Below are 15,928 nucleotides of genomic sequence, written 5' to 3' on the forward strand. Positions count from 1 at the left end.
CTCTTGCAGTGACTGTATGTTCTGTGTTGCAGCTCAGTGACAGCCATGTCCCCTGACAAGGAAGATGACCAGCAGCAGTATGGAGAGGACAGTCTGTACAGAGCTGATCCCAGGGAAGAGGAGGAAGATTCAGGACTCAGGTGAGCAGCTCATTATAACACTCCCCAGCCTTAAGGCCCATACACACGTCGGATTTTTGCGAACGACCCGTCGTTTGACCGTTCCGTCGTTCGCACGTCAAATCCGGCGTGTGTACAGACTATCGTTCGGGTGATAAGACTGGTTTTCAGCGCTGAAAACCAGTCTTATCACCCGAACGATAGTCTGTACACACGCCGGATTTGACGTGCGAACGACGGAACGGTCAAACGACGGGTCGTTCGCAAAAATCCGACGTGTGTATGGTCTCTGTAATTACTCTCCAGGCTGCTAGACTTGCTGGAATGTTGTTTGTTTTTACATTTGGTTGACGTGAAACATTAAAGTGGAGCTGAACTCTTGCACAGGTCAGAAAGGAAACAGAGAAATGCACCCTGTATGTATTTAGAGAGTTTAGCCTGCCCAATTCCCCCTCATCTGGGACTAATCACCACTGTAATTTGATCTCTCAGCTCTGTCCGCTCAGGAATCCCTTCCGCCATGGCAGAGCAGCTAATTTGTAAACAGAGAATGTTAACCTTATGTCTGCTTCCATGAAAGCAGGAAGTAGACATACTGCAGATTTACTGCAGGATTTGTATCAGCTCTTTAAAGGTTATTATGCTATTGCTAATCTTTTAGAGCAGAGAGGAAGTTCTGAGTTCAGGTCCGCTTTAAAGTGACAGTGAAGCAGAAAAATACTTACCGGTATATAATGAATTGGTTGTGTAATACGGATAATTAATAGAACTTTAGTAGCAAAGAAAATAGTGTCTTATTTTTATTTTCAGGTATATGGCTTTTTTTTATAATATTGCATCATTCTCTAATAATTGCAGTTTCCACAATACACTCAGCATTTTAACTGATTTACCAGAGCAGGCTAATGAGCCGTTGAGCGTTTCTCTGCAGAAAAGCCATAAACAAAGAAGAAACGATGAGAGATGGTTGAGATAAGTGTTTCAAAAGACAGTGCTGTCCATGACTTAAAGTCGCAGAGCTCAGAGAAGCTCTTTTTCATAGATAACAACTGAAGTTTTTTAACTCTTCCTGTACTGGAAACAATATGAGACTCATATCTGTGCTAATAATGTTTTATTCCTTAGCAGTACTACACATACAAATCAATATATCATACGTTTATTTTCACTTCAGATTCCCTTTAAGGACATCCGAGCTGAAATGTGAACGTTAATTCTCACCTACCTGTGGATTCTTCTATCCCCTAGGATTCTCTGTGGTCCCTCGCTGCAGTTCCAATGCTGTCCAGTGTGTCGCAGGCCCGTCCTTAACCCATTCGCGTTCCGTCGGTTTCACTTGAGAAATGTTCACCTCCCATTCATTAGCCTATAACTTTATCACTACTTATCACAATTAACTGATCTATATCTTGTTTTTTTCCGCCACCAATTAGGCTTTCTTTGGGGGGTACATTTTGCTAAGAGCCACTTTGCTGTAAATGCATTTTAACAGGAAGAATAAGAAAAAAACGGAAAAAATTATTTCAGCCATTATAGTTTTAAAATAATACATGCCTCCATAATTAAAACTCACGTATTGTATTTGCCCATATGTCCCGGTTATTACACAATTAAAATTATGTCCCTATCACAATGTATGACGACAATATTTTATTTGGAAATAAAGGTGCATTTTTTCCGTTTTGCATCTATCACTATTTACAAGTTTAAAATAAAAAAAATATAGAAATATTTCATCTTTACATTGATATTTAAAAAGTTTAGACCCTTAGGTAAATATTTACATGTTTGTTTGTTTTTTTATTGTAATGGTTTTTTTATATTAAACATTTTATTTGGGTAATTTTGGGAGGGTGGGATGTAAACAGTAGATTTATAATGTAAATGTGTGTTTGAGTTTTATTTTTTTTACTTTTAGTTGTAGTTTTACTTTTTGGCCACAAGATGGCGGCCATGAGTTTGTTTACATGACGTCACCCTAAGCGTAACATATGCTTAGAGAGACGCATGGGGGACGCTACAGCCAGAAAAAGCGCAGCTTCCGAGAGAAGCTATCGCTTTTCAGCGGGGAAGAGGAATCAGTGATCGGGCACCATAGCCCAATTCACTGATTGCCTGGCTAACGAACCGCGGGCCGGGAGCGTGCGTGCACCCGCGCGATCGGCCGCGGGAGCGCGCATGGTTCCTGGACGTAGTTTCTACGTCCAGGAACTAAAATAGGTTAACATCTCCGGCCACAGCCGTAGTCGCAGGCTTCTGAGCATGCGGGGGCACGTTTGCACGCCTCTCTTGATCAGGGCATGCACGGGAACGTCTGCGCGCCTCTTTTGATCGCTCCATTCTCCACGGGTGAAGTTCACTACTGTAAGTAGTAGCACACAATGTTCCAGGCTAAGGGAGTGCGATCTAGAGAGGTGCATGGAAGTGCCTGGCTGCACATACCCCAAGGCTGTGACCACAGCTGTGACCAATGATAGTACAGAGAGGCCGGGAACTACAGCAAAGGAACACAGACTGCTAGAGGCTGGAAGAAGCCACAGGTGAGTAAAGGGCAACTGAAGTGAGAGGGATATGGAGGCTGCCCTCTTTATTTCCTGTTAAACAATACCAGGTGCCTGGCAGTCCTGCTGGTCTATGTGGCTGCAGTAGTGTCTGATTCACACCAGAAACAAGCATGCAGCTAATCTTGTCAGATCTGACAATAATGTCAGAAACACCTGATCTGCTGCATGCATGTTCAGGGGTTATGGCTAAAAGTATTAGAGGCAGAAAATCAGCAGGACAGCCAGGCAACTGGTATTGTGTAAACGGAAATAAAATATGGCACCCTCCAACTTCAGTTGTCCTTAAAGAGGAACTGTGGCGAAAATCTTAAAATTTAAAACATGTACAAATAAGAAGTATGTTTCTTCCTTAGTAAAATGAGCCATAAATGACTTTTCTGGTATGTTGTCACTTACAGTAGGAAGTAGATATCTGACATAACTGACAGATTTGGGGCTAGTCCATCTCTCCATAGGTCATGTATGTCCACAAAGATAACTTAGCTGACAATTGTTTCGGATCCCCCTTCATCAAGGCGTGTGGTAACCTTTTTTTTTTTTTTTTTTTTTACACATTTTTTTTCTTTTCATATTGTACTATTTCATACTGTAGCAGAAGCCTGCCCTGGCTCTCTGTGAGGGTGTACTGTAGCAGAAGCCTGCCCTGGCTCTCTGTGAGGGTATACTGTAGCAGTTTTAAAATAATACATGCCTCCATAATTAAAACTCACGTATTGTATTTGCCCATATGTCCCGGTTATTACACAATTAAAATTATGTCCCTATCACAATGTATGACGACAATATTTTATTTGGAAATAAAGGTGCATTTTTTCCGTTTTGCATCTATCACTATTTACAAGTTTAAAATAAAAAAAATATAGAAATATTTCATCTTTACATTGATATTTAAAAAGTTTAGACCCTTAGGTAAATATTTACATGTTTGTTTGTTTTTTTATTGTAATGGTTTTTTTATATTAAACATTTTATTTGGGTAATTTTGGGAGGGTGGGATGTAAACAGTAGATTTATAATGTAAATGTGTGTTTGAGTTTTATTTTTTTTACTTTTAGTTGTAGTTTTACTTTTTGGCCACAAGATGGCGGCCATGAGTTTGTTTACATGACGTCACCCTAAGCGTAACATATGCTTAGAGAGACGCATGGGGGACGCTACAGCCAGAAAAAGCGCAGCTTCCGAGAGAAGCTATCGCTTTTCAGCGGGGAAGAGGAATCAGTGATCGGGCACCATAGCCCAATTCACTGATTGCCTGGCTAACGAACCGCGGGCCGGGAGCGTGCGTGCACCCGCGCGATCGGCCGCGGGAGCGCGCATGGTTCCTGGACGTAGTTTCTACGTCCAGGAACTAAAATAGGTTAACATCTCCGGCCACAGCCGTAGTCGCAGGCTTCTGAGCATGCGGGGGCACGTTTGCACGCCTCTCTTGATCAGGGCATGCACGGGAACGTCTGCGCGCCTCTTTTGATCGCTCCATTCTCCACGGGTGAAGTTCACTACTGTAAGTAGTAGCACACAATGTTCCAGGCTAAGGGAGTGCGATCTAGAGAGGTGCATGGAAGTGCCTGGCTGCACATACCCCAAGGCTGTGACCACAGCTGTGACCAATGATAGTACAGAGAGGCCGGGAACTACAGCAAAGGAACACAGACTGCTAGAGGCTGGAAGAAGCCACAGGTGAGTAAAGGGCAACTGAAGTGAGAGGGATATGGAGGCTGCCCTCTTTATTTCCTGTTAAACAATACCAGGTGCCTGGCAGTCCTGCTGGTCTATGTGGCTGCAGTAGTGTCTGATTCACACCAGAAACAAGCATGCAGCTAATCTTGTCAGATCTGACAATAATGTCAGAAACACCTGATCTGCTGCATGCATGTTCAGGGGTTATGGCTAAAAGTATTAGAGGCAGAAAATCAGCAGGACAGCCAGGCAACTGGTATTGTGTAAACGGAAATAAAATATGGCACCCTCCAACTTCAGTTGTCCTTAAAGAGGAACTGTGGCGAAAATCTTAAAATTTAAAACATGTACAAATAAGAAGTATGTTTCTTCCTTAGTAAAATGAGCCATAAATGACTTTTCTGGTATGTTGTCACTTACAGTAGGAAGTAGATATCTGACATAACTGACAGATTTGGGGCTAGTCCATCTCTCCATAGGTCATGTATGTCCACAAAGATAACTTAGCTGACAATTGTTTCGGATCCCCCTTCATCAAGGCGTGTGGTAACCTTTTTTTTTTTTTTTTTTTTTACACATTTTTTTTCTTTTCATATTCGTGAATGAACATGGCCCCTGATTGGAGTCATGTTCATTCATTCCCAGGTACTACGATTGGCTCATGGAACACATGTTCCTTTTCACCAATCCCGGACAAGAACCACCGCGAGTGAGCGCCGGGAACACACTAGGGCACGCACCCGCCGATAATTGACAGGATGCACCAATACATCCTGTTTGAATTACTGGGGCTCAATCAAAAAGGGTGGTGGAGATAGCCACTAGTATAAAATCGGCAAAATTACTCATATTCTACTACTTAATCACGATAGAAAAATTTTGGTAATCGCCCCCTATCCCCCCCCCCGATACGAAACCTTAACCCCCTCCCCTGGTGTCTAACCTTAATACTCTTCACACACATACTCCTACCACTAAAGACCCCACCTTCTATCCCATCACAGGACACCTGAGGTGGTCTCTGAGGAAATGGGTGTGGTGGTGGTCTCTGAGAAAGCAGGTGTCCCGTGACACGTGTTAGGCCTGGGGGCGGCGGTTCGGATCAGAGCGTCTTGCTGCTATTGTGGCATTCATTGTTTACTCCGCATGGTTTATTTAGTGATCTTAGGCTGAGAGGCTCTAGAGGTCCAGACATCCCTTTTTTTGCTTTAGAAGATGTCCATGAGTTCTCAGCAGTTGATCTGGCCAACGTCCTGTTTTCCTGTGTGATCATCTGGTGACCATCGCCATTATACAGCACGTATAGTTGTGTAGCGAATGTCTTAGGATCCTTCACATGCTTTGTTGCCTTCTCCTAGGCCCACCGACCTATCGGAGCTCCTCAAAGAGGGGACAAAGGAATCCCACGACAAGGCTGAAAATACCAAGTTTGTGAAGGAGTTTCTGAAAGGGCGTATCAAGCGGGAGCTGTTTAAGGTAAGTACATGTAGTGCGGTCGCTGTACAATGCCACACATGAACCTAAACAACAGTTCAGTCGCTGTGTAACCAGACAGGGGGGGGGGGGGGGGGGGGGGGAGTTCTGTCCACTGTCTGCCAAAATCGGGCAGCTTGTGGCTTTAAAATGTATCCGTTGGCTCAACTCCAAAAACGGTATTGCAAACGAACTTTTGTGAGTGGAGTTCTATTAATAGCGTTGAATCTGTCCACGTGTCCTTTTGTCCGCTGGCCTCCTGCCTTATTTTTATTTTTTTGAAGTATCCCTGAACGGAGAAAAGACGCGGTGGACTGTATTTTCTCTATCTTAGTGTCTTGATGCTGCTTATCGTCTCAGGGGGTCCCGCCTCCTGGAAGTTGCTCAGAGTGGCGGTGCGTGATTCTGGGATGCGCAGGCGCAAGTTGAAAAACTGAAAGAGCAGCTCCGTACTGATCCTGCGCAGTTCATAATCGCGCATCACCGATGGGGGAAACTTCCTGGAACAGCATTCGATTGGAGGATCCTGTAGAATACGTTGATGGACGAGGGACCCCCAGGAACACGAGCAGCCCCAGGACACTAAGGGAAGAAGTAATTACCCCACCCTATTGTAGCATTACATAGAGGTACCCGGTATAATAATTACAGCATATGCATTTGGTTTTTGGCCACTAGATGGCGCTATACGCTGTCCTTGGTTACCAGGAAGTGTTTGTTTTTTGGGTTTTTTTTACACTTTCTCTCCATATTCATGAATGAACATGGCTCCTGATTGGAGCCAGGCAGCACGATTGGCTCAGGGAACACATGTTGCACACATGAACACATAATGCCGGTCATACACGGCTCGTTTTATGCGTTTATGCGCCAGATCGAGCCAGCGGCTCGATGCCGGCGCATCCCCGCTCGTCCCCGCCGGCGCTTCCTTATCGGCGCCTGATTCCCAGCCATTGTCCGCCGGCGGGGATCGAGCGGGCGGTGGTCGAGCAGCGTGATTGGACCAGCTGAATATTATCAGCTGGCCGGATCAGCTGGTCAATACACAGTACAGAAACGTACCGTGTATCCCCAGCATAACCTTAATACCTTCCACACACTCACACACACACATACTCCTACCACTAAAGACCCCACCTCCTATCCCATCATGGGACACCTGAGGAGGTCTCTGAGGAAATAGGTGTGGTCTCTGAGCAGCGCCAGGACGCGAAGGGAAGAGGTAATTACCCCACCCCATTATAGCGTTGCATAGAGGTACCCGGTATAATAATTGCAGTGTGTGCATTTGGTTGAGGTCCTGGGAGTCACAGCATAGTGTATAAATAGTGTTGTTGTGAACGGAGGCGGACCTGTTAGAGAGGTATGGTAATCACACTTGTCAGTCAGGTTGTGTCCTTTCCTTATCACTCAGTACAGTTATTAGCGGACTGACATCGCCGCTCCAGAATGCTGCACTCCCCATCTGTCTCATGCTGCTTAAAGTGTTTGTTTTTACTTTTCAATGTGCCGGAAAGGAGAACAGCTATATTTTTTTTAAAGTGGAGCTGAACTCTTGCACAGGACAGAAAGAAAACGTACAGAAATGCACCCTGTTTGTATTTAGAGAGTTGAGCCTGTCTAATTCCCCCTCACCTGTGACTATTCACAAGTTGTAATCTGATCTCTCCCCTGTGTCACATGACTGCCATGGCAGAGATGGCAGATAAGCTCATTTGAAAGGATAGGATGTTACCCTATGTCTGCTTCCTTGAAAGCAGGAAGTAGATGTTATATGTCTGCTTCCGTGAAAGCAGGAAGTAGATTTATGCAGATGTATTGCAGGATGTGTATCAGCTGTAAGAAATGTTTTTGTTTAAAGGCTATTATGCTGTTGCCTATCTTTTAGAGCAGAGAGGACTTCTGAGTTCAGGTATGCTTTAAAGGTAAACCCGAGGCAGTTTACAAAAGAAAAATGATACTTACCTAGGTATAGGGAAAGCCCTGGATAGTCCGGAAGCTTCTTGTGTTGTCCTCGCCCCCACCATTGCTGCCCACGGACCCTTGGAATATATCTGATGAGTTTGTCAGATATGTTTTCGTGGCCGCGCTCCCCGCCGTATAGGAGCTTGGCGGCACTGCGTCTGCGGGATAGACCAAACCCAGCGGATCCAGAGGCTTCCCTCTTAGGTGAGTATGTCACGTTTTGTTTCTAAACCACCTCGGTTTACCTTACAGTGGGATAAAACTCTGATATGACAGTCAATAAAAATGTGTTTTGCTCTTTTTATTTCCCATACATTTATCATATTTGCTTTTATGTACAAGTAATATTGTCTTGTCTACAAATTACAGGTTTCCAAAGTACAATTTATCTGCTCTGAAAGCTGCTATTGCATTGTATCGCATAGCTGCTGTATTTGTATATTAAAATCTATCTAGTGATCACTTCTCAGCTGCACACATAATAGAAGCAGAGAGAGCTCAGTTTCGGCACTTTGCTAATGTATCTTATGCTGGATACACACCGTGCGTTTCCGCGTTCGATGCGTCCGTCGATACGCGTCGATTCGATTATTTCCAACATGTTCGATGGATCGTTAGGTCGATTTGCCATACTTTACATGGCATTCGACCTAAAAATAATCGAAATGCGCTCGGAAATGCTCGGAAATAATCGAATCGACGCGTATCGACGGACGCGTGCGACGCGGAAACTCATGGTGTGTATTCAGCATTACAAAGGAATGTAAACAAAAGATAATGTTATCACCTCTTGGATGCAGCCAGAAGCTGCCCACTGAAGCAAGGAGCTGTCTACTAAAGAACAAAGTGCTGTGTTTAACTGCATGCTGTTCTGCTACAATTTTGTTGTGGTAGTAGATTTAAAGAGGAACTACCGCGAAAATCTTAAAATGTATAACGCATAGAAATAAGAAGTATGTTTCTCCCAGAGTAAAATGAACCATAAATTATTTTTCTCCTATGTTGCTGTCACTTACGGTAGGTAGCAAAAATCAGACATTACCGACAGGTTTTGGGCTAGTCCATCTCTTCATGGGGAATTCTCGGCATGGCCTTTATGGACTTTATGGACTAGCCCAAAACAAAGACACTCCCTCCGAAAGGGCACAGAAGGCCTTACGGAAAAAACTGTGCCGCCATAGGCACCCATTATAAAAGGCAGGATTTGCGGCAAAGGACGGAAATTTGGGCGCATGGTGGCTCATGCTATCGAATGCTTTCCCGGGCCGAAATTTCCCTTCTTTGCCACAAATCGCTGCTTTTGATAATGGCCCTTATATGCGGCAAGCAAGGTAGATTTCGGCACTCGGAGGTGCCTGATTAGTGCCAGTGAAAGTAAATTTTGGCCTCGGGCTGTGGTGGTGGTGAGGGGGGGGGGGGGAGGGTTTGGGGTCTTAGGGTTACGCACCACCAGGGGGTAAATATTACCGATATTTTACTGTTGAATATCACTAATGATAGGGATTCTCTACTAGTGGGAATTCCCTGCGCCCTTTCTCCCATGCGCCCTTTTTTCTTCCCCATGTATGCATGTTATATAGTTTGTGTTGTGTTTGTATCGCACAGCTGGTCACCACTGCCCTCTACTACACCTACTCTGCCATGGAGGAGGAGCTGGACCAGAACAAGGAGCACCCGGCCATCACCCCGCTCTACTTTCCCCAGGAACTGCACAGGACAGAAGCTCTGAAGAGAGACCTCCAGTATTTCTACGGAGAAGGCTGGGAGGACACCATCCAGTGCTCGGAGGCCACCAGAGCTTACGTGGATCGCATCCACCACCTGGGCCAGCACCAGCCCGAACTTCTGGTGGCTCACGCCTACACCCGCTACTTGGGGGACCTCTCCGGAGGCCAGATCCTGAAGAAGGTGGCCCAGAGAGCCCTGCATCTCCCCACCACCGGGGAAGGGGTCCAGTTCTTCATCTTCGATAACGTCACCAATGCCCAGCAGTTCAAGCAGCTGTACAGGGCCCGGATGAATACGCTGGACCTAGACTCGGAAACCAAGGACAGGATTGTGGACGAGGCCAACCGGGCCTTCCAGTTCAACATGGCGGTGAGTGCTGCGCATGTGCCAGTTCAATAAACGACGCTGAGAGGGGAGAGGCTCCACCGTTCCCCGCATTCCACCTTTTACAGCTCAGCTGATGCAAAATCATGGGGCTTGAAATCAGAACAATCAGATGCTACAGTCAAAACAGGTGGTTTCGGTGCCGGCCGCATAGTGCCAGATTTGGGTGCTGCCCTAGCAGCAAAGCTATAGTCCACCGCCCACGCACAGGTAATTCCGGGTTCTGTCAATTGCCGGACCCCGAATTACTTTTCCCTGCTACCTGCTACAACTCAAAGGGCGAATTGTACTTAAAGAGACTCTGAAGCGAAAACAAAATGATGATATAATGATTGGTATGTGTAGTACAGCTAAGAAATAAAACATTAAGAGCAGAGACATGAGTCTAATATTGTTTCCAGTACAGGAAGTTAAACTCCAGTTGTTATCTATACAAAAGAGCCATTGAGCTCCACGACTTTCGAAGTCGCAGAGAGCTCTGTCTTCTGAAGCTTAATATATCAAGTGTCAGTCACTGTGTTGTTTTTTTCCTGCAGAGGACAGTTCAAAAGTTCATTGGCCTGCTCTGTAAAATAATTCAGAATGCTGAGTAGAGTGTAAACTGCAAATATTAGAGAATGATGCAATGTTAAAAAAATAAATAAATAAATAAAGCATTTAACTGAAAATAAAAAAATATGAGAATATTTTCTTTGCTGGTACTACACAACTAATTCATTTTATCAGAGAATATTTTTTTCGCTTCAGTGTCTCTTTAAAGGGAATGTCCAGGATGGAAAAAAAAATAATCTACTGACCTGGGGCTTCCTCCAGCCCATGGCAGCCGTCCTGCGCCCTCGCCGCAGCTCCGCTCCTTGCCACTGGCCAGGGGTCCCCTCCGGTACAAGAGGCCTACTTGCGTTCCAGCGTGCGGCTCAGGTAGTCTCACTGGCGTCATCCGGACTGTACAGTGCAGGTGTAGTAGTTCTGCGCCTGCGCAGTACAGTCCGGATGACGCCAGTGAGACTTAGTGAGCTGCATAGTAAAACGCAAGCAGATGCAGACCTGGCAAGGCCGGCATCTGCACCGGAGGGGACCGGGAGCCACCGGAGCTGCTGCGAGGGCACAGGACGGCTGGAGGAAGCCCCAGGTAAGTAGATGTTTGTTTTTTTCTTCCTGGACATTCCCTTCAACGTTGCCGGGAATTTGAGTGGCAGCAGGATGAGCCGTCATTCGGGTCACCCTGTGCCCAACTCGCCAGCGGCGTACGCGCTGCAGCTGCTACATTTCCCAGCTTGGTACATTTGCTTATCGTTCGTTCAGATGATTTGTGGCCGAAATACGAGGAATCAATTGAATTGATGGCAGCATTGCGGCTTGATAGATTTTGAATAGATTTCATGTTAAAAAATCTGTTCCTAGCATGAGGCACAGATCAGATGGATCCCTGTGAGATTCGATCTGATAGGGATCTATAAAGGTGGCAGTACATCAGGTGAGTTTACGGCTGATTGACCATCCAATTCGATTATTTTAATCAGACCTGATGAAAATCTGTGCCGCCTAGAGCACGCCCGATCGACAATGCGACCAGTTTTGGGCCGAAATCGGCCTCATGTATCGAATGGACAATGCTGCAAGATGTACGGCCGACTTTCTCGATCGGGTGTGTGTTTCGGTAATGGGCTGTGATATCGAGACCATCGACAAACGCAACGCAACCCCCCGGACGTGTCCCCCAAATGTAAAATGTTTGTGCCCCTCCCAGTGCTGTATACTTTACACCTATCCATCACTGGCTCCGCCCGCACACAGGCGCCCCACGTGGTTGCCGGAGTAACGTGGGCGTGTGTGCACGGATGTGGCGTCACAGGCCGATTCCTGATAGATTTCATGCTGAAATTGATTGGGAATCTGCCTGTGGTAGATGGGCAGCCGACAGATATCCCTCCGATCAGAGAGAGCTCTGACTCTTGGTGGATCTGCCCATACATCGTCTGATGTACGGGCACCTTAAATGACACCCGAAGTGACATGTGACATGATGAGATAGACATGTGTATGTACAGTGCCTAGCACACAAACAACTAGGCGGTGTTCCTTTTTTTCTTTCTCTGCCTGAAAGAGTTAAATATCAGGTATGTATGGGGCTGACTCAGACAGGAAGTGACTACAGTGTGACCCTCACTGATAAGAAACTCCAACTATAAAACACTTTCCTAGCAGAAAATGGCTTCTGAGAGCAGGAAAGTGATGTAAAGGGTGATTAGTTCATAGATTTTAGCTCTGGCATACTTCAATGAATGTCGTTAAGCAAAAACAATAAAACAGTTAAAACTTAAAAAGTAGATTTAAACTTAAAATAAAACTGTGGAATAACTTAAAAAGTCATTTTTAGGAGAAGGAGGATAGATACAATTGTTTATTTAATTTGTTTATTTTCGCCTCGGGTGTCTTTTAAGTGTATGGCGACCTTTCCTCAGCGTTTACCTGCACGCTGACTGGTCTGGGGGAGGAAAGCGTGAGTGAGCTGTAATAGTGTCCTGTAATCCCAGCTCTGCGCAGGCCGAGGAGCGAGGCAATATTCCTGATTGCCTGACCCCCTCCTATCTCCCCACATCTCAGCAGCCAGGGGACTTGGCCTCGCCACTCTCTGCTCAATCTCCCTGACAGGTGCGTGTTATCTCGCATTAACCGAGAATTAACCTAATTACCGGTAATATAAGCAGGGCCGCTTCATGTTTATTAACATTGGCATTACAGACCGGGCTGAAGGGAAACGCAGGAGCTTCAATAGACTGCTCTGCACGAGGCCTAAATCCAGCCTTACCACCCCCCTCTCCCTGCTAGCTTCATTTCATCAGCTAAAGTGCCTCTCCGGTTACTGATATAGAACATATGGCTTTCCATGTGATCCGGCGGAGATTCAACAGCCCATAATAATTACAGATGTTTTCTCTTAAAGGGGCACTATGGCAAAAAATTATAAAATTTTAAAATATGTGCTAACATAGACAAATAAGAAGTACGTTTTTGCCAGAGTAAAATGAGCCATAAATTACTTTTTTCCTATCTTGCTGTCACTTACAGTAGGTAGTAGAAATCTGACATAAGCGACAGGTTTTGGACTAGTCCATCTCTTCATGGGGGGATTCTCAGGGATTTATTTATTTCCAAAAGCACTTAGTGAATGGCAGTTGCTTCGTCCAACTACCAAAAATAGTGTGCAGTGAGCAGGGAGGCTGGCCAGTATATTTGTATAAATCCTTTTCAGGGAATGTCTTTATAAAGAACAAAGACCTTGCTGAGAATCTCCTATGAAGAGATGGACTAGTCCAAAACCTGTCGGTAATGTCAGATTTCTACTACCTACTGTAAGTGACAGCAACATAAGAGAAAAGTAATTCATGTCTCATTTTACTCTGGAAAAAACGTACTTCTTATTTGTCTTTTTGCACATATTTTACATTTTTTTGCCATAGTGCCCCTTTAAAGGACAACTGAAGCAAGACGGATATGGAGGCTGCCATATTTATTTCCATTTAAGCAATACAAGTTGCCTGGCTGTTCTGCTGAACCTCTGCCTCTAATACTTCCAGCCATAGCCCCTGAACAAGCATGCAGCAGATCAGGTGTTTCTAACATTATTGTCAGATCTGGCAACATTAGCTGCATGCTTGTTTCTGGTGTGATTCACTACTGAGCTAAACCAGCAGGGCTGCCAGGCAACTGGTATTGTTTTAAAGGAAGTAAATATGGCAGCCTCCATATTCTTCTAACTTCAGTTGTCCTTTAAGGTGGCCATACACAGTTCGAAGTCTATTGAATAGGTCGATTGTACCGGACGGATGATATCACTCGATTAACGGCGAGTTGGGGGCACAACAGTAGCGACGTCGATTTTGGGACGACCGACTTGCAGTGATGCCTGCGGAGCTTACACTCACCTGTCAGTAGAGCCACATTAATCCATGCCATGCACTGATGAGGTCTGTATGCATGTTGGATTATTGTGGCTCTGTAATATTAACAAGCTGACACATCATTGCATTCCAGCGGTTCTGGAGGTGTGGCTAGCTTACAGGGACAACAATGGGAGGATTTGCATATTCAGCAGTGATGCATCGTGGGAAACATCATATGCTCACCCCAACCTGAATAATCGCAAATACCTTCTGTTTTAGGAAGGCAAACTTCTGTTTTGCAACACAATCAAATCTACCAGCTGCTGGCTGCTGCTCCACACATGAGCCACCCACAACCACCTCAGGACTGCGGCCCTAGAAATGGCTGCAGTGGTGTAATGTTAGGCTCCCGTCCTCAGTGATTTTCCTTCTGTCTTGTAGGTGTTTGAGGAGCTGGATAAAATAGGCGCTTCAATTCCAGATGAACCTCAGGGTGCCAATCTCCCGCCGCATGATGGGAAAGGAGATCTTCGCAAGTGCCCATACTATGCTGCTAAAGAAGGTGAGTATATCCACATTACAGCTACATAAGGGGGTGTATATATAGTGTATATGGTAATAATGCCATAGTCAGGCATTGTCTTACGTTTCTATTGCAGTTGACGGCTAATTTTAGAGGAGCCAGTTAACTAGCCAATCTTTGTTTTTTGGATGTGGGAGGAAACAGGAGTACCTGAAGGATATAGAATATCCCCATTAATCTCCCGGCAAGTTCCAGCTACTTGCATAATAAAACATCCCGGGCGGACATCCACACAGTATCCAGCATTACCGTACATTAAAGGGGAACTTCAGCCTAAACAAACATACTGTCATTAAGTTACATTAGTTATGTTAATTAGAATAGATAGGTAATATAATTTTTTACCCACCCTGTTTTAAAAGAACAGGCAAATGTTTGTGATTCTTGGGGGCTGCCATCTTTGTCATGGGGGCAGCCATCTTTTTGGTTGAAAGGAGGTGACAAGGAGCAGGAGACACAGTTCCAAATGTCCAGTGTCCTGATCACCCCTCCCAGCTGCACACCCTAGGCTTCAAATGTCAAAATCAAAATGTAAAAAAAAAAAATTGCACCAAAACAGCAGAACGAGAACAACAACATCAGAAATCCCATCATGCTTTGCACAGCATCAGGGGAAAACTGCCCGGGCAGTTTTCTTCTGTGCAGCTAAAAATGAGACTTGTATAAGAGAAACAAAGTTCTGATGCTGTGAAACTGTTAAAGAAACACCAGTCCTTTTCAGTGCTGCCGAGTCGATTTTTAGTCTGGAGGTTCACTTTAAGGGCAAAGAAGAAGAGAGCAACCTCCCCTATTATTGATTGGATCTGATGGCTTCTCGGGCGGGACATAAACAGTGCGACCCACACCAATCACCATTCTGATTGGAGCGTTCAGCCAATCCTGCAGAAAGGGGGGGGGGGGTGTTACCCAAAGCCACGCCCACCGTGCCATTCCGCCAAGCTCCACATCAACGGTGTGTGTGTTTGTGTGTGTGCAGTCAATCCTCTTGCTTTTTTCACGTGTCACTGGAAACATAATAGAAGCAAGGTGATTGGCTGCACGCACACCCAGATGTTCCACCCGCAGAGCGATGGGCACTACTTACAGTGGAGCTTGGTGAACTGACACAGCAGGCGTGGCTTTAGGAAACTCCCCCCTGTGGCTGGCACAGAATGGTGGTTGGTGTGGGTGCACTGTGTTTAAGTCCCGCCCGAGAAGCCATCAGATCCAATCAATAATAGGGGGCAGTTGCTCTCGTCTTCATTGTCCCGAATGTACGGTAATACTGGATACTGTTGGGATGCCAGCCCAGGATGTTTTGTTATGCAAGTAGCCGTAACTTACTGGGAGATTATCGGGGGTATTAGAGGAAGGCCTTTTTGGAGAAAGGAGTTTATTGGTAAAGCGGAAGTGTTCCTCAGTCATACATGGAACTGGCAGAATGATAGAAGGGACTGTATCAAAGTGACTCTCTTCTTGTGTTCTAATAGGTCATGGCTTGCGGGGAACACCTTCTGACCATAAGACCCATATGCAATTAATTTTTTCTCCTGAGTTTAAACCACCAGCAGG

The 15,928-nt window shown here is 45.4% G+C and overlaps 1 protein-coding gene across 2 annotated transcripts in view; it reads left to right on the plus strand.

Annotated features, from left to right (window-relative positions):
• Positions 1-15,928, plus strand: part of HMOX2 (heme oxygenase 2) — a 45,662-nt gene that overhangs the window by 20,701 nt on the left and 9,033 nt on the right. For both annotated transcript variants that reach the window (XM_068243593.1, XM_068243595.1), the window contains exons 2-5: positions 33-140; positions 5,719-5,836; positions 9,404-9,895; positions 14,236-14,356. In XM_068243593.1, the coding sequence (XP_068099694.1) occupies positions 46-140; positions 5,719-5,836; positions 9,404-9,895; positions 14,236-14,356 (826 nt within the window). In that variant the 5' untranslated portion in view covers positions 33-45. The remainder of the gene's footprint in view (positions 1-32; positions 141-5,718; positions 5,837-9,403; positions 9,896-14,235; positions 14,357-15,928) is intronic.

This window comes from Hyperolius riggenbachi, chromosome 7, assembly GCF_040937935.1.
Source record: "Hyperolius riggenbachi isolate aHypRig1 chromosome 7, aHypRig1.pri, whole genome shotgun sequence".
Taxonomy (NCBI): Eukaryota; Metazoa; Chordata; class Amphibia; order Anura; family Hyperoliidae; genus Hyperolius; species Hyperolius riggenbachi.